The 23,204-nt window shown below is 46.3% G+C and overlaps 1 protein-coding gene and 1 pseudogene across 1 annotated transcript in view; both read right to left on the bottom strand.

Annotated features, from left to right (window-relative positions):
- Window positions 1–1,270: 1,270 nt before the first annotated feature.
- On the bottom strand, window positions 1,271–16,543 carry LOC129701892 (protein FAM110C-like; annotated as a pseudogene).
- Window positions 16,544–17,813: 1,270 nt separating this feature from the next.
- The window catches only part of mtnr1al (melatonin receptor type 1A like), a 44,410-nt gene continuing 39,019 nt past the window's right edge, over window positions 17,814–23,204 (bottom strand). Inside the window, exon 2 of the mRNA XM_055642664.1 lies at window positions 17,814–18,858. Within this exon, the coding sequence (XP_055498639.1) occupies window positions 18,089–18,858 (770 nt within the window). The 3' untranslated portion in view covers window positions 17,814–18,088. The remainder of the gene's footprint in view (window positions 18,859–23,204) is intronic.

Here is a 23,204-nt window from a genome sequence, read left to right as displayed (position 1 = left end):
CCAATATCAATACCAATAGTTATTCATTCAGCAGTGGGGCTCTTGGTAATCCACATCATTGAATATTGACCTCGTGTTGTTTCTTGACATCGGGGCAAAAACAAAGAAGTTCCTTACCGATTAGCTGAAAGAGGTTAGTGTGTGGTAATTAATTATTACTTTTTTATCAAAAAACAGATTATCAAAGGCATAGAATTTATTCTTGCTGATGCACTAGAATGCATCCGATTTGGTAGCACTACCACTGAGAAACCTGGCATTGAGTCCAGAAGGATTAAACTGCAGGATTGAGTATCAGCACAAAAAGAGGAAAATCTATTTGAGTTATGCTCACCAAATCCCCAATGTGCAGCACAGTCCCAGCTAACTTTTGTACTTGGGTTGGGCTGGAGAGACAGCACCTCATATTCCGCTTGGGTAGCTTGCAACGCAATTGTATTACATTCAATTCTCTAATTTTAGGTAACATCCTCCCCCTCATTTTTCTCCATCTCTCACTCTGTTCCCAGTGTCCCACTCTGATCAGACTCAATGCTTACACTATCGCGCCCCCCTTTCCCCTTCCCCACCCATCCCCTTCCACCTATTTCCCTTCCTTGGGCTTCATATTTCATTCCTCTTCTCTTCATATCTTACACCCTTTTGTCTCCTTTTCATCCCTGGCATTTGTCTTCCCATCTTCCAATCAAAACCCCCATCATCTGTATTCATCGATCAGTTGCAAAGCCTTGTCCCACTCCCACCTCTTTTCCAGCGTTACCCCCTCCCCCACCCCAATACAATCAGTCTGAAGAAGGATCCCAACCCGACCCATCCTATCACCATGTCCTCCAGAGATGCTGCCTGACCAGCTGAGTACCTCCAGGATTGAGCAAGTGTCAAGAGTGTTTTATTGTCATATGTCCCAGATAGGACAATGCCATTCTTGCTTGCTGCAGCACAACAGAAGTTCAGTGAGTGAATATACATGCACACATACCCAATCTCAATAAATATAACAAATATAGTGCAATAATAGTGATAGTCTGTTGCATTTCAGAGCTTATTTGGTGTCGTGTTTAATAGCCTGATGGCTGGGGGGAGGTAGCTGTTATCAGGCTCTGGGAGTTATCAGGCTCCTGTACCTTCTTCCCAATGGCAATGGTGAAATGAGTGTGTGGCCAGGATGGTGTGGGTCTTTGATGATGGTGAGAGAGTCAACATACAAAGGGAGAAATTTATTAGAGTCGTGCCCACCAATATACCTTTTGCCCACCACCGTCGTGGAGAACTAACCCCCATACTTATCATCAGACTGAGGGAAGAATGTGAAGATCCTCAAGGTGCTGTTCAGGAGTTTTTCCAGGATGGCTCCAGGATGAGGGTTTACAGCTGCATAGTTAGATTGCAGGGGTCTTCTGCTTGAAACAAACAGTGCTGAGAGGAGATACAATGTAAGTGTACAAGTAGGCAAAGTGGATTGCTGGGTAGTTCAGGAACAGAAGAACACTGATTGAAAGAATGTGAGGGAATGATCGTATTTCTTAATGCAGGTTCTGCTGTTGGATTGACCACTGTCTGGTTGTTGATTAGATCATTGTGGTTTAAGACTAAGCATACATTCTATCATCTGTATGGCTCTATCACTATGCTAGATAGACTAGGTTTGGAGTAAATGGGAGTTTCCATGAGTTGCTATGGGACTTCAACTGCATCAGAAAGATGTATACAGTATTAAGCACCATCTAAGATGAAGTTATCCATTTGTTTCTTACTCCATCTATCAAAGAGGTAATTCCCTCTCCCCACCCGTCAATATATCGTGGTTGAAGCATGTACCTTGGATCTACTAATCCTTTGCAATTTTAAAAGAACAAGGTGAGATGGACACAGGACATCCATAGCATTGGGGATACCCTCTGAGTGACACGCTGATTTGAGATCGAATTCATTGCAATGAATCATAATATTGGAACCTGTTTGCTAATAGCATTGTAGACACAGCATCAGCAGTCCAAGGTGGTGACTCATCACTACCTTCTCATGGGCAATTAGTGATGGAATAACAGGGAGTGGACAAGACTATAGGAGATAAGTTAAATGCAAAGCCCTGAAACTTTAAAACTGATTTTCAAGTCTGAAGGAAAGTAATGGATATTTTTTTTTTAAATGGTAAAGCAGTATTAAATTTATTCTCACAATTTGTGGTACAAACTGACAATAAATTGCTTACACAAAGGCACACGCTTATGAAGGGCATCTGATTGAATGCAGTGTACCACATCAACAAGCAACTATAAATCTGTAATTTTACTTCGGAGTCACGTGAGTGACTACGTGAAGAACCCCGCCAGGACGCATGCGTGTCATATCGCTACACGCATTGCGAAACAATCAGGCGGGGTGGAACGACGTTCCCCCGCAGCGGCAGTTTAAAAGCCGGAACCTGCAGGTAAGTTACTCTGCGGTCTTTTTGTGTTTTCCCATACTGATTACAGGTGGGGAACATGGACAAATCGAAGAAAGCAATAAGGGCTGCGACAAAGCTGGTGGGGGAGGACCGCGGAGTAGCGGGCAGCCAGCAGCGGCCAGCGGCACTTGAATCACCGATAATGGGATCAGCTGTGCCCGATGTCGCCTCCGCACCGGCCAGATCCACTCCGCGGCCGGGCGGTAAGGCAAAACAGAAAACTAACAAAGTCGTGGACTCAGATTAGTCCGACTTTGAGCAGCCGCGGGCGGCCAGCGACCGTGAGCGCTGGAGCCGGATGGAGCGGTGTGTGGAGCATTTGCTCCAATGTGACAGGCTCCGGGAGATGGAGTCGAGTCACTGTGGGCTCTATGGAAAACCCACAGCATCACCTCTTGTAGGGCAGCACAGTGCTTCTCCCTCATCAGAGGGGAGCACTGCGGGTCAGTTCTGGGCTGATCTGGAAGAGGGGTTCGCAGAAGAAAAATCAAGTGTGCAGGGGGTGCAGGAATGAGAAAATCTACTGGACATGGTGTCCAACTTCATACAGCCAGACCAGACTGGGCAAAACCTGGAGCAAAAACTAGCTGCCAGTATAGATGATATGTCCTTTAACCAGCTACAAGAACAGGCTTTACTGGGCACCACGTCAAGACACCTGGCACCGAGCAACTGTATATCCCTGAATGTTCCTGTTGTAAATAATTGAATATGGAAACATATTGGAATAGGAGTTAGAGGCATGGATATCAAACTCCAAAAGGTATTAAAACTCCTAACAGCGGGGATAACAGCATTTGCCTGCACAGTGGATGAGAAGGACATGTCCCAGGACCAACAGGATGCACTGGCACTGCTTTGCAACACTCAATATGAGATAAACAACATCAGGAAGAGTGCCATCCAACCCACTTTAAATCCGAAATTCGCGGGTCTGTGCAAACCTGGGAACATAAAACCACCAATACTACTATTTGGAGGTAACCTATTGAAGCAAGTCAAGGAGCTCGATGAGGAAGCAAAAACCCTGGGACTCATAAAAGGGACTTCATCAAAAACCCACTACAGCCATAGACAGCACCCTTACGCACCCACCAGTAGAACAAGACCGACTGGTGAAATCTCGAAGGCCCGGTACACAAAACATGAGTCTTTTTTAGGCCAGGGCCCAGGCCAGCCTTCTTGGAAGATACGCAAACCTCCAACATCAACCAAACCACAAACCCAGACACCAACGCCTCAACATCAACGAAGGATTTACAAGAATAAGTAAACCTGCCACTGGTAACTATGGAGGTAGGTGGGTCTGGTTCCCTATAAATTGCAGGGAACATGGAGGTTTGGGGGAGATTACACTCCTTTCTGGATGCATGGAGTATGTTAACAACCGATACTTATATTTTAAGCAGTATCCAGGGATATACCATAGAATTTATACACAAGTACAGCCCTCCAGTTCAACATATACCGAACCGAATGTTCGTACTTTCTGGTAAAGAAAAATCAGAAGCGCATGCTGAACTGGAGCGGCTTTACGCAAAAGGGGTAATTGAAAAATCCCAACACGAACCGCTAGAATTCGTGTCCAATATATTTACCAAAAACAAAAAAGATGGTGGTTGTCGCATCATCATACATCTGACCAAATTGAATACATTTGTACAATATATTCATTTTAAAATGGAAACCTTTGTTACTGCTAAACAATTGATTTCCAAAGGTTACTTCATGGCATCATTGATTTAAAAGATGCTTACTATTCAGTGCCTATACGAGGTGACCACAGATGTTACTCAGCGGCTGTGCCACCTGGTACGGCCGCTTTCTAGTTGGAGACCGCGGCTTCCGAAGCCGTCAAGGCCGCGCCAGTTTGGAGCTCCCAGGCTCCCGATGATGAAGTCGGCACCGCCCGCTCCGCTCCGCAGACCCGCAGCCCGGAGGTGTTGAACACGCCGGTCTCAGCTCACCATAGCTCCAGCGCGTCGATCCAGCGAGGCGACCCAGGCAAAGCATCGCCCACTCCGCTCCACGATAGCGCTCCAGCACTGTGCCGCCACCGAGGCCGAGGTGCTGGGCGGTCCTCGCCAGGAAACGGTGCTCCTAGCCCGCTGGTAGGCCACGAGGACGGGTCGACGGGCAGCCCGGAGAAAAAGCTGCCTCACCGACCAGGTAGGGACCTAGAAGTAGAGTTGACACCTACCTCCCACACTAAAAATTCCATATCCCCTACGAACGAAAAACAGGACTCACAAAAAACTATAAAAAAAAACGAATTAAAACGGACGGCTGCTGGCTAGCACAATACCACCGTGGTAGCATATATCAACCACATGGGTGGAAACAAATCGACATCATGTGACAATCTGGCTAATACAATTTGGCAGTGGCGTATCCAGAGAGATATTTGGATATCAGCTACTTACCTACCAGGAAAACTAAATTTAGTGGCAGACACCAGGTCACGTAAATTTAATAAAAACACCGAATGGATGTTGAATAAAAAAGTATTTGCTGATATTACAGTACGATATGGAACACCAGATATCGATTTATTGGCATCCAGGCTTAATCACCAGTTATCAAATTATGTTTCATGGGAACCAGACCCTGGGGCAGCGGCGACAGATGCATTTTCGCTGCATTGGGGGAAATTGTTTATTTATGCATTCCCTCCTTTCTGCCTCATCAGTCGGGTATTAAGGAAAATACAGCAAGACTCTGCGTCTGGTATTTTGGTAGTACCCGATTGGCCTACTCAACCATGGTTCCCAGTGATACTGAACATGGTATTAGAACCATGTATCACCATCCCGAATAGACCAGACTTATTGGCTCATCCCGTAATAAGGTATAGCCACCCATGCCATAACTATATGAATTTATTAATTTGTAGAGTCTAAAAATACCACTACTACAGCTGGGACTGACGGACTGAACAGTGAACATGATTTCGGCGGCCCAAAGACAGTCCACCAAAACACAGTATCTGGTCTATATCAGGAAGTGGGAGATGTATTGTCACAACAACAGCATCACCTACAGAGATATGAACATCCCGTCTGTTCTGGAATACCTGGCAAGCCTCCATTATGATGAGGGGCTCAGTTATAGTGCCATCAACAGCACCAGAAGTGCCCTATTCACTTATCTATGGCAAGGGACAGAGCGTCACTCTGTTGGGACTCACCCTCTGGTAACAAAATTTATGAGGGGAATTTTTAATACCAATCCCCCAAGAACCAGGTACTCCCAAATATGGGATGTGAGTATTGTCCTGAAGATGCTCAGGAATTGCTCTCCAGCAACAGCTCTGTCCCTACATAGACTGACATTAAAACAGTCATGCTAATGGCATTGGTCACGGCACAAAGGGTACAGTCATTACATAAATTAAGACTGGACAACATGACTTCTACATCTGAAAATATTACGTTTCATATTTATGAATTAGTAAAGCAGAACAGACAGGGATCAGCAGGCCTCAATATAGAATTTAGGTCTTACCCAACAGATGATCGTCTCTGTATAGTAAGACATTTGTTGTTATACATGGAGAAAACAAAAACCATCAGAGGCAATGAGAAGGCACTTTTAGTCAGCTATAAGCAACCACACAAAAGAGTGACGGTCCAGACCATCTCAAGATGGCTGAAACAGGTTCTAACACAGGCTGGGGTGGATACTAATATTTTTTTATCTCATTCCACCAGGGTTGCAGCTACGCAGTTGGATGTACCAATGGACCAAATCCTCAAGGCAGCAGGATGGTCAGGGGAAAAAACATTCCAACTATTTTATCATAAACCAGTCATGAAACCTGGAACGTTTGCAGAAACAATTTTAAGTTCTGTAATTTAATTTACCCCGTAAATAGGGGTTATAATTTTGTGTTAATAAATTTTATGGATTTCAATGTCGGATTCATGTCTAAATTATGTTGACACAATTCCTCCTACAGTCATTAAGGCAGATGTGATGCATGGACTCGTTTCCACGGCATGAAATCACAGAGCTTTGAAATCTTCACGTAGTCACTCACGTGACTCCGAAGTAAAATAGTAAGATTAAACGAGAACTTACCAGTTCGAAGTTTGATCATTATTTTATGAGGAGTGCGTTGAGGGAATACGTGCCCTCCACTCCCACCCATGATCATATACTCAACTGGTATTATCTTTCTCTAATCTTACTATGTTTAAGTCATTACAGTTATCTGTGATTTCACACCGCTGCTTTGAAGAATGACACACATGCGTCCTGGCGGGGTTCTTCACGTATTCCCTCAACGTACTCCTCATGAAATAATGATCAAACTTCGAACTGGTAAGTTCTCGTTTAATCTTACTATTATACTCCATAACCAATGTTGTGATTGCATACTTGAATGTGATTTTGAAGGGAACTGGAATTAATCCATCCTGAAAAGGAATCTGTTCAGTTGGAAATCAGTTTATTATGAATCCTAAAGCAAAAATACAGTTTTTCTATATCACAGTTTAATGAGTATGAAGAAAATTGTGATATGTACAGAATATAAATGGAAACACTGCCCTCTGACTATATTCACTCACGTTCGATTTTCCATAGCTTGTGAAAGTAATTGGAAAAAGACCCAGAGGTGACATGAGAAATAACATTTTAAGCTGCAGATTGTTAATGATGTGGAAAGTAAAGGAATGGATTCAGTAATTACATTCAGTAGAAAATATCACATGTAAAAAGGGCAGGGTACTAACGGAATAATTTTATCAGACAATGGTACAGCTGGTGGAGCTGCTAACTCACACGTCTTTGTGGAATTTGCACGTTCCCCCTGTGACCGCGTGGGTTTTTCCCGAGTGCTCCAATATACCTCCCGCATCCCAAAGACGTGCGAGATTTTAGGTTAATTGGCCTCCGTAAATTGTCCCCAGTGTGTAGGGAGAAGCTGAGAAAATGGGATCATATAGTGTGAACAATTGATTGATGGTTGACATGGACTAGGTGGGCCGAAGGGCCTGCTTCCATGCTGCATCACCCGACTAATGTAAACTGATACACTGAGGCACAGTTCCTGTTGACGCCATTAGTCTGGAGTTTTGCATATTCAGGGTTGGCTTTCTTTTGGTGCATGCTATGGATTGGGTTCATCATAATGAAGTTTGTTTCAGATCTCCCAAAGCAATGGATGTGAGGAGTAGGACCAATAACTCCTTAATTTATGACAATCTAAATGGCATCAAGTTGGGAAAAGGGGAAATACAACGGGATCTGGGGGTCCTTGTACATCAGTCTATGAAAGTAAGCACGCGGGTACAGCAGGCAGTGAAGAAACCAAATGGCATATTGGCCTTTATAACAAGAGGAATTGAATAAAGGAGCAAAGAGGTCCTTCTGCAGTTGTACAGAGCCCTAGTGAGACCACACCTGGAATATTGTGCACAGTTTTGGTCCCCTAATTTGAGGAAGGACATTCTTGCTATTGAGGGAGTGCAGCGTAGGTTTACAAGGTTAAATCCCAGGATGACGGGACTGTGATATGCTGAGAGAATGGGCTTGTACACTCGGGAGTTTAGAAGGATGAGAGGGTTTCTCATTGAAACATTTAAGATTGTCAAGGGTTTGGACACGCTAGAGGCAGGAAACGTGTTCCTGATGCTGGGGGAGTCCAGAACCAGGGGCCACAGTTTAAGAATAAGGAGTAAGCCATTTAGAACGGAGTTGAGGAAACACTTTTTCTCACAGAGAGTGGCGAGTCTGTGGAATTCTCTGCCTCAGAGGGCAGTGGAGGCGGGTTCTCTGGATACCTTCAAGAGAGAGCTCGATAGGGCTCTTAAAAATAGTGGAGTCAGGGGAAATGGGGAGAAGGCAGGAATGGGGTACTGATTGGGGATGATCAGCCATGATCACATTGAATGGCAATGCTGGCTCCAAGGGCCGAATGGCCTTCTCCTGCACCTATTGTCTGTCTATTGTCTATTGTCTATTGATTTCCTATGTTCTTGGTATTGGAGCAGTTTGACTGAGATTGGTAAGAAGTGAAACTTTGAGATGAGGTACATTGTTTTGTCAAATGGGGCTCACTTTGGGACATACAAAGACATTAATTGCTGGAGTAACTCAACGGATCCAGCAGTATCTATGGAGAACATGGATAGGTGACGTTTCGGGTTGGGACCTTTCTTCGGACCCACACTTTGAGACTCTGGGCTGACAACTGTCCCAGTTTCCTGAGGATAATAATAATAATAATAATAATTTTATTTATAGAGCACTTTAAAAACAAACATAGCTGCAACAAAGTGCTGTACATCACTAATCATTGACAAAAAAGTTAATACACACCAAAAATAACAATCAAAAGAAATAGTAGGAAAAGACATGTAAAATAAAGAAACATCAAAAACACCACAAACAGAAGCAAAGCCTCAGGCATGGTCAAAAGCCAGGGAGTACAAATGCGTTTTAACACTGGATTTGAAGATGGACAGTGAGGGGGCCTGTCTGATGTGCAGCGGCAGGGTGTTCCAGAGTGCCGGAGCAGCAACAGAGAAGGCTCTATCCCCTCTGAGCCTCCGACTAGACCTCGGTACCTCCAGGAGCAGCTGACCAGCTGACCTGAGGGACCGGGCAGGAGTGTATGGGTGGAGCAGCTCAGAGAGGTAAGGCGGGGCGAGCCCATTCAGAGATTTAAAAACAAATAACAGTAACTTAAAATGAACCCGAAAGTGCACCGGGAGCCAGTGTAGGGAGGCCAGAATTGGCGATATGTGCTCCCTCTTTCGAGTCCCTGTTAAAAGGCGAGCAGCAGCATTCTGAACCAACTGGAGACGAGCCAGTGAAGAACGAGCAACACCAAAATAGAGCGCGTTACAGTAATCCAGCCTAGATGTAATAAAGGCATGGATTACTGTCTCAAAATGCTGCCGCTCGAGAATGGGCTTCACCTTCGCCAGCTTCCTTAGGTGAAAGAAGCTGGACTTAACCACCGCGCATATTTGGCGATCTAATTTAAAGTCACTGTCCATCCTAAAACCCAGGTTCACAACTGTTGGCTTCACGTACCTTGACAATGGACCTAAATCAACAAATGGAGGTTCACGGCAGCCATTGGGATCAAATAAAATCACCTCTGTCTTCTTTTCATTAAATCCAAGAAAGTTTAGGGCCAACCAGGACTTAATGTCATCAAAACAAGACAGAAGCGATTTTACAGAAAAGGCATCTTCCCCCCTCAGCGGCAAATAAAGCTGGGTATCATCTGCATAACAGTGGAAGGAGATGCCATGCTTTCTAAGGATGGAACCCAGAGGAAGTATGTACAGCGAGAAAAGCAGGGGCCCCAGAATCGAACCCTGTGGAACCCCATATGACAGGGGAGCGGAAGAGGATTCAAACCCAGCAAGGCTAACACACATGGTTCTGCCCGCCAGATAGGACCTGAACCATCCCAGGGCACTGTCGCAGATGCCCACTAACTGCTGTAGCCGAGATAATAAGATATTATGGTCCACCGTATCAAAGGCGGCAGACAAGTCCAGCAGGACAAGAACCACACAATCCCCAGAATCATTAGCCAGGAGGATATCGTTAAAAACCCTTAGCAATGCTGACTCCGTGCTGTGCATGGTTTTAAATCCAGACTGGAAGATCTCCCGAATATCATGCTCCTCCAGGAATAGTTTTAGCTGAGCATAAACAACTCTCTCCAGTAATTTAGAAATAAAAGGCAATTTCGAGATGGGTCTAAAATTGGCCAGAACAGATTGATCCAGGCCAGGTTTCTTAAGTAGTGGTTGCACTACCGCATGCTTAAAACTCATGCAGGGACCTCTCCATAATTTCAACAGGATGCCACTGAATATAACCAATCTCACATACTACAGTTTGCATCCTCCTTGGCAAGGCAATGCCCAGTTATGTTATCCCAAAGAGAAAATAAAACATAAGGAATGGGAGAATAAATCTTCACACAGAGGTAGGTGAGAATCTGGAACAAGCTGCCAGAGGAGGCAGTTGAGGCAGAAACTATAACAACATTTAAAAGGCATTTCAATAGGTACATGGATAGGAAAGGTTTAGAGGGTTATGGGCCAATCGCAGGCATGTGGGATCAGTGTAGGTGTGGCATCTTGGTCGGCATGGGCATGTTGGGCTGAAAGGCCTGTTTCCATGTATGATTCTATGACTCAATAAGCCCGGTGGCTCCTTAAGCTTTCTCTGTTGTTCAATAGCATCATGGCTATTTATTTCAGCACAGTTTCTCTGCACAAAACCTATACTTCCAATTCCATTGATATCTAAGAATTCCGTCGTCTCAGTCTGGCATATGATTGGTGATGGAGCCGCCATAGCCTTCAGGGAAAGAGGGTTCCGAGATTTCCCTATCCTCGGAGTGATGAACCTCTGCTTCATGTCTGTGTTAAATGATTAACTCCATATTCTGAAATGGCAACCTGGTGATAGGCATTTCAGACAGGCGAACGCATTCTTGGAGCTTCGACATTAGATGTGCTTCCCTCGTGCCAAGTAATCTGGCTCGGTCAATCACCAAGGCTAACACTGAATGCGTTGAAATCATTTCAGGCTTGCTGCCTTGATCCCTCTTATTATCCCTATTATATCCCCCCCCTTGATTGGTAAGCGTGTAAATGGTTATGGGGAGAAGGCATGTGAATGGGGTTGAGAGGGAAGGGCAGATCATCCATGATTGAATGGTGGAGTAGGACTCGATGAGCCGAATGGCCTAATTCTGCTCCTATGACCAATGAACATGAATTTCCATGAATGCACACTTTGAAGAAGCTGTGCAGGGTTACATGCGGCAAACAGCTTGGAAAGCAGCAATATTTCTTTAATATTAACTGCAGTTTATGTTACATAAATTGCAAAAAAATTAAACAACTTCTGATCAACCCATGGGATGCAAACTGAAGCAGCAATATAGACCTTTGATCAGGAGAGATGCCAACTGGTCAATAAATTCTCGGTAAAATGTTAATATAAAACAGTCTCCATGAAATGAATCTGAAAACATTGCATTTTGATTTAGCAATAAACAGAGCTAAAACAACTCGGGTTCGTTTAAAATGTTCCTGATAATGTAAGACTGGCGACATCAAACCGACAACTGCTTGCACACAAAATCAGACAGTATGAGGCTAGTGTTGGCTACTTGTTTCCCATTACAGCTGTCTATCGCAGCACAGTTGCAAGGCGGTAGAGTTGCTGCCTTACAGCATCAGGGACCCGGGTTTGATCCTAACCATGGGCGCTGTCTGTCCGGAGTTTGCATATTCTCCCTGTGACCATTCTCTGGGTACTCCAGTTTCCTCCCTCATTCCAAAGATGTGCAGGTATTTAGATACTCTGGCAATGGCAGCGGAGACCCGGCTCGGCCCTGGAGCTGTGGCGGCGACAGCAGCAGCAGCGGCGGCGGATACCCGACTCGGCCCGAAGCTGTAGCGGCGGCAGCAGCAGCAGTGGCAGCGGAGACCCGGCTCGGCCCTGGAGCTGTAGCGGCGGCAGCAGCAGCAGTCGCAGCAGAGACCCGACTCGGCCCCGAAGCTGTGGCGGCGGCAGCGACCACCCGCAGAGATTGAGCCGTCGCCTCGGCGCAGAGGGAGAACAAAGAGGGAAGAGACAGAGACTTTAAGATTTTGCCTTCCACCACAGTGAGGAGGTGTTTGGTGAACTCACTGTGGTGGATGTTAAATTTGTGCTGATTGTGTGTTTTTGTCATTTTTTAAATTATATGTATGACTGCAGGGAAACAAAATTTCGTTCAGACCGAAAGGTCTGAATGACAATAAACGAATCTAATCTAATCTAATCTAATTAGAAACAAGAAACTGCAGATACTGGTTTATACCAACGACAGATGCAAAGTACAGGAGTAACTCAACAGTCAGGCTGCATCACTGGAGAGAAAGGATGGATGACGCTTCAGGTTGGGCCCTTTTAATTTACTTCTGTAAATTGTCCCTAGATTGTAGGATAGAACTAGCGTACGGGTGATCGTTGCTCCGTGTGGACTGGGTGGGCCAAAGGGCCTGTTTCCACACTGTATCTCTAAACTAAACTAAATCAATACATTACCAATAACAGCTAATCCGAGACCCTTGTCCTAAACAAAATACAGATCTGAGAAGGCGGCCCTTATTTTAAATCAATTCTAAGCATGGTGTCAAACCATGTATAAAATTGACCTTGTCCAGTCAGGTTGCTGATACATTTAAATTCATTCAGTGCTATTTGTGTCGTGGTTTCAAAGTGATGCTAACTTTGTTCACGTTCCAGGATTGTAGGAGACACTAGAGATGACAGTTGTTGGAATCATGATCAAATAGCAAAGTACTGGCAGAACTCAGTGAGTCAGGCAGCAACTGTGGAGGGAAATGGACTGATAATGTTTCGGGTTGGGACTCTTCGTCAGACTGAGGAGTGTGGTCCAGAATCTGCTATGATCTCACATCAAATTATGTCATGGTATTGGCTAGACATCTTCTTGTGTAGGAAGGAACTGCACATGCTAGTTTATACTAAAGATAGAAATAAAGTCCTAGAGTAACTCATCGGGTCAGGCAGCATCTCTGGACAAAAAGGATGGGTGACCTTTCAGACCAGAACCCTTCTTAAGAGTCCAAATAACAGTTTGATAAGGTCATGTGATAGGTGCGGAATTAGGCCATTTGACCCATTAAGTTTACTTCGCCATTCAATAATATTGGAGCTGATCTATCTTTCTCTCTTAACCCCATTCTCCTGTCTTCTCCCCATAACCCCAGACACCCGTACTAATTAAGAATCTATCTATCTCTGCTATAAAAATATCCATTGATTTGGCCTCCACTGCCTTCGGTGGCAAAGAATTCTACAGATTCACCACCCTCTGACTGAAGAAATTCCTCCTCGTCTCCATCCTAAAGGAACGTCCTTTAATTCTGAGGCTATGACCTCTAGTCCTAGACTCTCCCACTGGTGGAAATATCCTCTCCACATCTACTCTATTCAAGCCTTTCACCATTCGGGACGTTTCAAATAGACCCCCCCCCTCATTCTTCTTAACTCCATCAAGTACAGTCAAACGCTCATCATATGTTAACCCACTCATTCCTGGGATCATTCTTGTAAAGTCTACCGACCCGAAACATCACCCATTCCTTTTCTCCAGAGATGCTACCTGACTTGTTAAGTTACTCTAGCACTTAATGTCTATATACATATCCTTTATGGTTTAGGGATGTCTGTGAACTTACTGCATGTTTGTAGGCCACTCTTATAGCTTCTGTATTTTGTTATATTTTCCAATAATATTTTTATTTTAAATTTAAATTTTCCAGCTTTGTCTCTCTTATTGCAATTAGTCTGAAGAAAGTTCTTGACCCAAAAAATCATATTTAGAGTTGCAGCATGGAAACGGGCCCTTCAGCCCACTCAATGGACTCAATGCAGATCATTGGTCTCCCATTCACACTAGGTCTAAATTATCCCACTTACACATCACTCCCTGTGCACAAGGGGTCATTTATAGAGGCTAATTAACCTACAAACCTGGACGACTTACGGATGTGAATGGAAGCTGGAACACATGGAGCAAACCCATGTGATCACAGGAAGAACATGCAAACTCCACACACATCGAACCTGAGGTCAGGATCAAACAGAGGTCCCTAGTGCTGTAAGGCAGCAACTCTAGTGCTGTTCCACTGAGCTGCACAGTGCAGTCAACTGTCCTTTTCCCTCCATTACATGCTGCCTGATGCACTGATTACCACCGGCATGTTATTCTTTGATCATTTAATTATATCAGTGATTGCCACAATTATGTGCGGCAGCAAATAAACATTCTCATGGCCCTCCGAAGTGGGGGGGGGTTGCAATGGGTTTCCAGAGTTAAAAATCCCCCCCCCCCAAAATAAATTGGAGCGCAATCAGTATTTCCACTTTGAAGGAATTTACCCAAAATTCTGGCCCGTGGGATGATTTGGGGAAAAAAATATTTGCGACCATCGGGGGGAAGCTGGTAACGTGGTAGCGACGCAAAATGACACCGTCTCTCCGCGCGTCTGCAGTGGGCGGGATCAGATCGCCACCATTTTCACTGCATCGCCTCGACGTCCCGGGTGGGTGAGTGGGGCCCCTTTTCTCTTGGCCCGGGTGGGGAGGAGGGGGGGGCTGCAGTGTCTGCCTACCGGTCAGCCTGGTGTCCAGGGAGTGGGTCTGCTGCCAGCGGTCGGTCCAGGGAGACTATTCTCCCTTCACCGCGCGGGAAGCAGGAACGACCAGTTGCCACTCCAGCCGGGTCCAAACCACCCCTCCCCCCCCCCCCCCCCACCTCCACCGCGGGACTTCGCCTCCCCCCCCGCCGTTCCCCCCTCGCCCCCCTCGCCTTTTCCACGCCCCCCGCCGCCCCAAGCCTGCGACCAGCAATCCCCCGTACACTATCCCACACACACTAGGGACAATTTATACAAACCTGTGTGCCTTTGTAGTGTGGGAGGAAACCCTAGCCCTAATCCTAACCCTAACTAGCTTGATAGGCTTAGGGTATAAGTATAAATTGTCCCTAGTGTGTGTGGCTGGGTCCACAAATGGGGGGCATCGGGAAAAGCGAGGGTTGGGGGGGGGTGGAGAATGGAGGGAGCAGGGAGAAGGGGATGGGAGGGGAGGGAGTGAAGAAGGGGGAGAAGAGTGGGGGGAAGGGAAGAAGGGGGGGGGGGGGGAGAGGGGAAGGGAGAAGGGTAGGGGGCGAGTGGAGAAGGAGAGTTTGAGGTGGGAAGGGGTGAAGGGGAGAGGGGAGAGGGGAGTTCAGTCTACATTCACTGAATCCATCCCTGTGAAAAGGTAGAGATGGTGATTGGATCTGGAAGCGGACCAATACATCTGTAAATAAAATTGGACAGACATATTTTCATTTGCACAATTGATTTTATTGTATTAATTTTAATATATTAATGTTTAAAATCCATGCATTGAAGGAAGAATAATTTACAGCCCATATGTGGTCCCTAACCACAACCCCAACCCTAACAGGTTGTCACCCACAGGACAACATACGTCAGCGTGTGACAGGGTGCATGACATGATGAGACACCCAGATGTCGCCCCTGGATTTTGAACATTCCAAAATCCAGGGGCGACAGAAAGTCACCGTGCGGCACTACATGCGTCATCACACATCACGCCGCATCACAACCCGACCACAACGCGCCAACCTCTTTTCAGGCTGTCGCCGAAAATGTCGCCCAAGTGGGACAGGCCTTTCACGCTGCGAAACTTGAGGGCAAGGCTTTCGAAGGCGGCATCGGCGGCGGCAAACTTCTCGCAGGCCAGGTTCTCGATCACCTCAGGCTCGAGTCTGCAGTGCTCGAGGAAACTGTCCAAGCCTGAGCAGGCTCAGGAGAAGCGGCAGCTGAGATCGGAGTGCGAGCGCCGTAATCTGCCTTCACCAACCTGCCACTTGAGTGGCTCCTTGGGGCGACCTGCTGCTGCTGCTTCTCGTGGTGCTGCTGGTGTGGTTACTTGTGCACCCTGGGATGCTGATGGTGTGGTTACTTGTGCACCCTGGGGTGCTGCAGCCTCTATACCCTCTGCTAATTCTCCCCCTTCCGATGTTGCTGCTCCCGTTGCCGGCCCCTGCTGCTTGTCGCCCCGGCCGCTAGAGCCGGGCAGCAGCCGACGGACCAGGCTGCCACTGCCCTTGAAACTGCGGGCGCTGCTGGTGGCCGTCGCTCCCCGCAAGAACTCGCACTTCTGCCAGTACATGACCAGCGAGTCGGGCCTGAGCTGCTTCTTGGAGCTGGAGCGACGCACAATGTCAGTCGGGAGCCCCAGCTGCCCACTCTGCTGGGGGCCGCCGGAGGCCAGGTAACTCTTCATGCTGCTGCTGCCCCCCCTGCAGCTGTTACTGTTTTCCTCAGAGGCAGAGCTGCCCAAACCATTGGGCTCCACTTTGCACCCCCTCGCCGTCTAGCTCTTCAAGTACTTGGCCTTGTCAGCAGCCAGTCTCCCCATTGTGCTCAGCCAGTCTCTCCATTGTTCCATGAGCCAGTCCCCTTCCATTTGACTGCGGAGGTAGCCGGGGCCCTTGGACATGAGCCTGAGTGGCAGCATGCTTGCAGTGGCGTGATCTGGCTCGGCATCTTACTTTGATCAAGCCAACGAGGATAAACACATTTTCACATCCGCGAAGAAGCAAAGACCAGGACTTCCATGAGCAATGACAGGCTCTCTGCAATCGCCTTGATTCACATTCACTATGACTTTGTCTATAATTTGGAGGCAGCAGGACATGAGCGGCACGGCAACAAATGAGTGAGTGGAGGGGGGGGGGGGGGGGGGGGGGGTTGGAGGATTTTATTTTAAAATGGGTACATAAAAAAGAAAAAATGTTTTGAGGAGTGCATAATTGAATGTAAAAGTGAATGAGCTAGCGCAATGGAAAAAATTACAGTTTCATGACGGAGTGCTGGCGGACCAAAGGAATCAAAGGCCGAATTTGGCGCACACACACACACACACACACACACACACACACACACACACACACACACACACACACACACACACACACACACACACACACACACACACACACACACACACACACACACACACACACACACACACACACACACACACACAAACACAACACACACACACCCACACACACACAGTTTTAATATATAATAGATATGATATGATGGAATCAAAATCAAGAATTATAAATCAAAAATCCAGTTTCTGTCTAGTCCATTCTATTGCATTTATGTGAGAAATACCGATTTCCCCCAACGAAATACAGATTTTCAGCCATCAAAATACGGAAATGCTCGGTGAAACTTGGCAGCTCTGCAATTATTAACAATTACATTATGTTTGAGAATTCAAAATGTGATTTGTGATCTTGTTTATGAGTCATCATGGAACTAGAATTTGTTATAATAGTATGACAGTAAAATAGGTTTGTTTGAAAGCGTTCATAGTAATGTAAATGCACCTTTTAGTTTATTTTCAATTTTCATGACGGAAATTGAAGTCGAACTAAATGTTGTATTCACATCACTATTCCATGTTAAAATTGATGTGATGTGAAGTTGTTAGGTCAGGAGGCCCATTAAAGGTGCACTGCACACACTAACACAGTCGAACAGTAACAGGCATTCAAATCAACACACAAAACATTTTCTAAAAAAAGGTTTTCTTTAGTGTAAAAACTTACAGTATTTTATTTGCAGTTTTTGCATGCTCCTTTATAACATTTTACATAACATTTTACAACAGTACAACTTGATTATTAAAACAACAATTCTTGATTTAAAAAAATGTATACAACAATGACCCCAATCATCCCATTCCACACACTCATTACTCTCGACTCAACCAAAATTATTTCTGTAATATGGGTCATAAATTTGGTGCAAAAATGCTCCAAAATAAGGCTCAGAATGCACCAGAGAACATCTAAAACCCCAGAGCTTCCAGGGCCCTTAAGGGGGCACTGGACCTCGGCCGCAAAGAGCTTCACGCTCGTGATGTGTGCTGCGCGCACATTATTTCACATAAAAGTTTTGTAATTCTGTCATGCCACCCCCCTTTTTGAAAAGCTTCATACAGGGCTGATTCTCCATGTTACATTCTGAACAGCAGCACATTATCTTAACAAAACAGATTGATAATTTCTATTATTATTTGTTTATACTCCCTTCTGAAGTTGTGATTTAAAACACCGTACACTATAGCATTCAAACAGCTGTTGAAGTATGCCATGAAATAGCTGGCGACGAAAAGCCACTCTGGTATCAACTTTGCCAACTTTGGATTAACCGCCACTCCCAGGCCGATGAAGTTCAACGGCGCCCAGCAAATGGCAAAGAGCACGAGCACCACAAACATCGTCAGGAAGTTCCTGAAGTCGTGGGGGTTTATTCTGGATCGGTTTTCGGGTTTAATTCTCCTCTTGACCCGGATGACAAAGATCCAGATATGTAGGTAGCAATACGAGACGATGCTGATCGGCAGAATGAAGTGAATGACTACCACGGTCACAGTGTAGAGAGAACTGACTGACTGAACGAAAGTGCAGGAGTATATCCGGCGATCATACTGCAGCGACTCTACAAAGAGATTGGGAATGATCGCTACACACGCAAACATCCAGACCAGTAACACATAGCAGAGGGTGCTTCGGTGGCTGAAGATCTTGTTGTATTTCATACCACGGCAGATGTAACAATATCTGTTGATTGCAATGCCGGTGATGTTAAAAATGGAGCCGATCACACTCAGCCCCATGAGGAACCCACTCATTTGACAGTGGATGTAGCCATGCACCCATCTATTGTGAAGTATTGCTGTTAGAATGAGGGGAAATGGGTAGATCGCCACGACAAGATCAGCAATGGCAAGACTCACCACAAAGGCGTTACCTATAAAAAAAAAACACAGTGGGTTAACTCAGCAGTAAACACCATGGCTTTTAATTATGTAAAGGTAGGAACTGCAGATGCTTGTTTAAACCGGCAGTAGACACAAAAAGCTACAGCAACTCAGCGGGTCAGGCAGCATCTCTGAAGGAAAGGATGTTTTGGGTCGAGACCCTTCTTCAAACTGAGAGTCAAAGATGCTGACTGACCTGCTGAGTTACTCCAGCTTTTTGTGTGTATTATGTGTTAATTATGATAGTTGCATTAGAATTGTTAACCATATGCTGCCAGATGTTTAAGGGAGACATAAAGTTTTGGATTATCGCCACGGCACCCCCCGCTGGGTCCACGCCACCCCCGCTGGGTCCACGCCACCCCCGCTGGGTCCACGCCACCCCCGCTGGGCCCACGCCACCCCCGCTGAGCCCACGCCACCCTTGCTGGGCCCACGCCACCCCCGCTGGGCCCACGCCACCCCCGCTGGGCTCATGCCACCCCCGCTGGGTCCATGCCACCCCCGCTGGGTCCATGCCACCCTCGCTGACCTCCACTGGGACTAAGCCACCCTTGCTGGGTCCCCGCTGGGGCCCCGCCACCCCTGCTGGGCCCACGCCACCTTCATTCCCCCCGCCTGCTGGGCCCCTGCTGGGCCCGCGCCACCTTCATCTTCGCCCCCCCCCCACAGGAAAGAGGGGGGATGTGAGAGTGGGGAGGGGGAGAGAGAGAGGGGAAGGGAGGGGAGAGAGAGATGAGGGAGGGGAGAGGGAAAGGAGGGTTATCTTTAGTGAGATTGCAAAATTAAGGTAGGTTTTAGAACTATTATATTTTCTCCTCCATATGAATAATATTAACTAATATCAAACAATATCAAACAATTGGAACTGCTTTCTTTTCCTTGATAATAATACTGAAAAATATGAATTCCATAGCTTGTGACATAAATACACATTTTAATGGGATCATTATATACAGATGTAACATTTCCATTTTAAGATCAGGGGGAGGGGGGGAGGGTTTGGGGGCAAATATGCGTCAAGCCGATAGCGCCAACAAACACAGCCAGACCCCAGTCTACAAAGAATGGACCCTGCACCCTCTCCTTTCCATTCACCACTTCACACCTACTTAAGGCAAGACTCCAGTATGAAAAGAGTGGACACTTTCCCACCCCAACCATCACTTCACACCCACTCACAGCCTGACCTCAGTCTGCAAAGACTGGGCCCTTCTACACCCACCCCACTCCAATCACCACTTCACACACAATTACTCATTTTTAACCAGTCCCTGCAAAGATGCACTGTCCCTGCCTACTTCAAAGTCTCCACTCTTGTCCCTGTACCCAAAAAGGTAAGGATTACTGGTCTTAATGACTACAGGCTTGTCACACTGACCTCTGTAGTCATGAAGACTTTTGAAAGGCTTGTGCTGGCCAAGCTAAAAAATATCACAATCGCTCTGCTGGACCATCTGCATTTTGCATATTGAGCCAATAGATCTGTGGATGATGCAGTCAATCTGGGCCTACGCTTCATCCTCCAGCACCTAGACCGCCAGGGGACCTATGCGAAGATTTTGTTTTATTGATTTTAGCTCTGCATTCAACACCTATGTGCCAGAGCTACTACGCTCCAAACTTTCTGAGTTGTCTGTGCCTGAACCCCTCTGTCGGTGGATCACCAGCTTTCTGACAGACAGGAAGCAGCATGTGAGACGGGAAAGCAATCTCGGACCCGCAAACGCTCAGCATGGGAGCACCGCAAGATGCATACTCTCCCCTCTCCTCTACTCTCGCCACACCAATGACTGCACCTCCACAGACACCTGTCAAGCTTCTCAAGTTTGCGGATGACACAACCCTGATTGGACTGATCCAGGATGGGGATTTCTGTACTCTTTTCAGTTTGATATCTTTCCTATAACATGGTGCCCAGAACTGAACACAATATTCTAAATGCAGTCTCACCAATGTCTTATACAACTGCAACATGACCTCACAACTTCTATACTCAATACTCTGACTGATGAGGGCCAAAGTGCCAAAATACTTTTTGATCACCTGATATACCTGCGACACAACCTTCAAGGAACCATGCAACCATCAACCATTCCTCTGCCCACCTGGCTAATTGATCCAGATCCTGCTGCAATATTTCACAACCATCTTCACTATCTGCAAAACCACTCACTTCTGTATCATCATCAAACTTGCTAATCTTGCCCTGTTCTGTGACGTTTCACAGAGTACTGGAGTAACTCTGCGGGTCAGGCTGAGTATAGAAGTTGGGAGGTCATGTTGCAGTTGCATAAGAAGTTGGTGAGGCCGCATTCAGAGTATTGTGTTCAGTTCTGGGCACCATTTATAGGAAAGATGTCATCAAACTGGAAAGGGTACAGTGAAGATTTATGAGGATGTTGCCATGGTTAGAGGGCCAGAGCTATAGGGAGAGGTTGAGTAGGCTGGGAGTCTATTTCATGGAGCACAGGAGGATGAGGGATGATCTAATAGAGGTGTATAAAATCATGATTTGAATAGATATGGTTGAGTCTTTTGCCCAGAGTAAGTGAATCGAGGAGCAGAGGACATAAGTTTAAGGTGAAGGGCAAAAGATTTAATAGGAATCTGTGGGGTATGATTTTCACACAATGGGTGGTAGGTGTATGGAACAAGCTGCCAGAGGAAGTAGTTGAGGCAGGGACTATCGCAACATTTAAGAAACAGGTAGACAGGCACATGGATAGGACAGGTTCGGAGGGATATGGATCAAACATGGGCAGGTGGGACTAGTGCAGATGGGACATGCTGGGCCGAAGGGCCTGTTTCCACACTGTATCATTCTATAACTCTCTATCCCTCTAAAACCCATTCTCCTGCCTTCTCCCCATTACCTCTGACACCCATATCAATCTAGAATCTATCAATCTCCTCCTGAAAAATGTCCATTGACTTGACCTCCACAGCTGTCTATGGCAATAAATTCCACAGTTCACCACCTGACTTGAGAAATTCTTGCTCATCTCCTTCCTAAAGGAATGTCTTTTAATTCTGAGGCTGTGGCCACTGGTCCTAGACTCTCCCACTAGTGGAAACATCCTCTCCAAATCCACTCCAATGCAGGTTTTTACCAGGCTGGGACAGACGGCAACAGCTTCACACCGTGTCCCAAAGCTTGTGTCCTGTCCTGCATCACTCAAGGTAGCAGAGACGTTACAGGAGAGGGCAAGCACCGTAACAAAGTAGCTCACGATGGTTTGGGTAACATTCAGGAATGTCTATGCATGTCACATCATGAATATTACTGAAGAACGGTCTTGACCCGAAATATAATCTATACCTTTTCTCCAGAGTTGCTGCCTGACCCACTGAGTTACTCCAGCATTCTGTGAAACGTCGCCTATTCATATTCTCCGCAGATGCTGCCTGATCCGCTGAGTTACTCCAGCACTCTGTGAAACGTCGCCTATTCATATTCTCCGCAGATGCTGCCTGACCTACTGAGTTACTCCAGCACTTTGTGTCTATTTTCCCTTCACCCATCTGCCCAAGCCCACTCTCCCCCCCTCCTTTCCTATGTTCCTTTCCACCCATAAACCTCTCTCTGCCTTTACATTTCACTCCTCTTTCAAATCTGCTCTACTTATCTACATGCATTTTTCTTCTTCACTTTTTAGTCATAGAATGATGCAGTGTAGAAACAGGCCCTTCAGCCCAACTTGCCCACACCAACCAACATGTCCCATCTAAACTAGTCCCACTCACACGCGTTTGGCCCATATCCATCTAAAACTGTCCTATCCATGTACGTGTCCAAATGTCTCTTAAACATTAGGATAGTCCCAGCCTTAACCTCCTCTGGCAGCTCGTTACATAAACCCAGCACCCTTTGTGTGCTAAAGCTACCTCTCAGATTCCTGTTAATTTCTGAAATATTGGTCATAAATGTGGTGCAAAAATGCTCCAAAATAAGGCTCAGAATGCATCAGAGAGCATCTAAAACCCCTGAGCTTCCAGGGCCCTTATGCGGGCCCTGCACCCTGGGATTGAGGGACTTCACGCTTCGCGCTCGTGATGTGCGCAGCGCGCACATGATTTCACATTAAGTTTTCTGTAATCCTGTCATGCCACCCCCTTTTTTGAAAAGCTTCGTACGGGCCTGCAACTATATAAAAGGTAACATAAACATCCACCACAGCAGATTCCCCACGTTCCTCACTGTGATGGAAGGCAATAAAGTCCAATCTTCTTCCTCTTTTATTCTTCTGCGGTCGGGGTAGTCGAACCATCCACAGTCAGGGCAATCGAAGCCCTCGCGTCAGGGCGATCGAAGCTCCTGTGGCTTGGAGTTCCC

The sequence above is a fragment of the Leucoraja erinacea genome, chromosome 11, assembly GCF_028641065.1.
Source record: "Leucoraja erinacea ecotype New England chromosome 11, Leri_hhj_1, whole genome shotgun sequence".
NCBI lineage: Eukaryota > Metazoa > Chordata > Chondrichthyes > Rajiformes > Rajidae > Leucoraja > Leucoraja erinaceus.
This window is presented reverse-complemented; position numbering and strand designations above follow the sequence as displayed.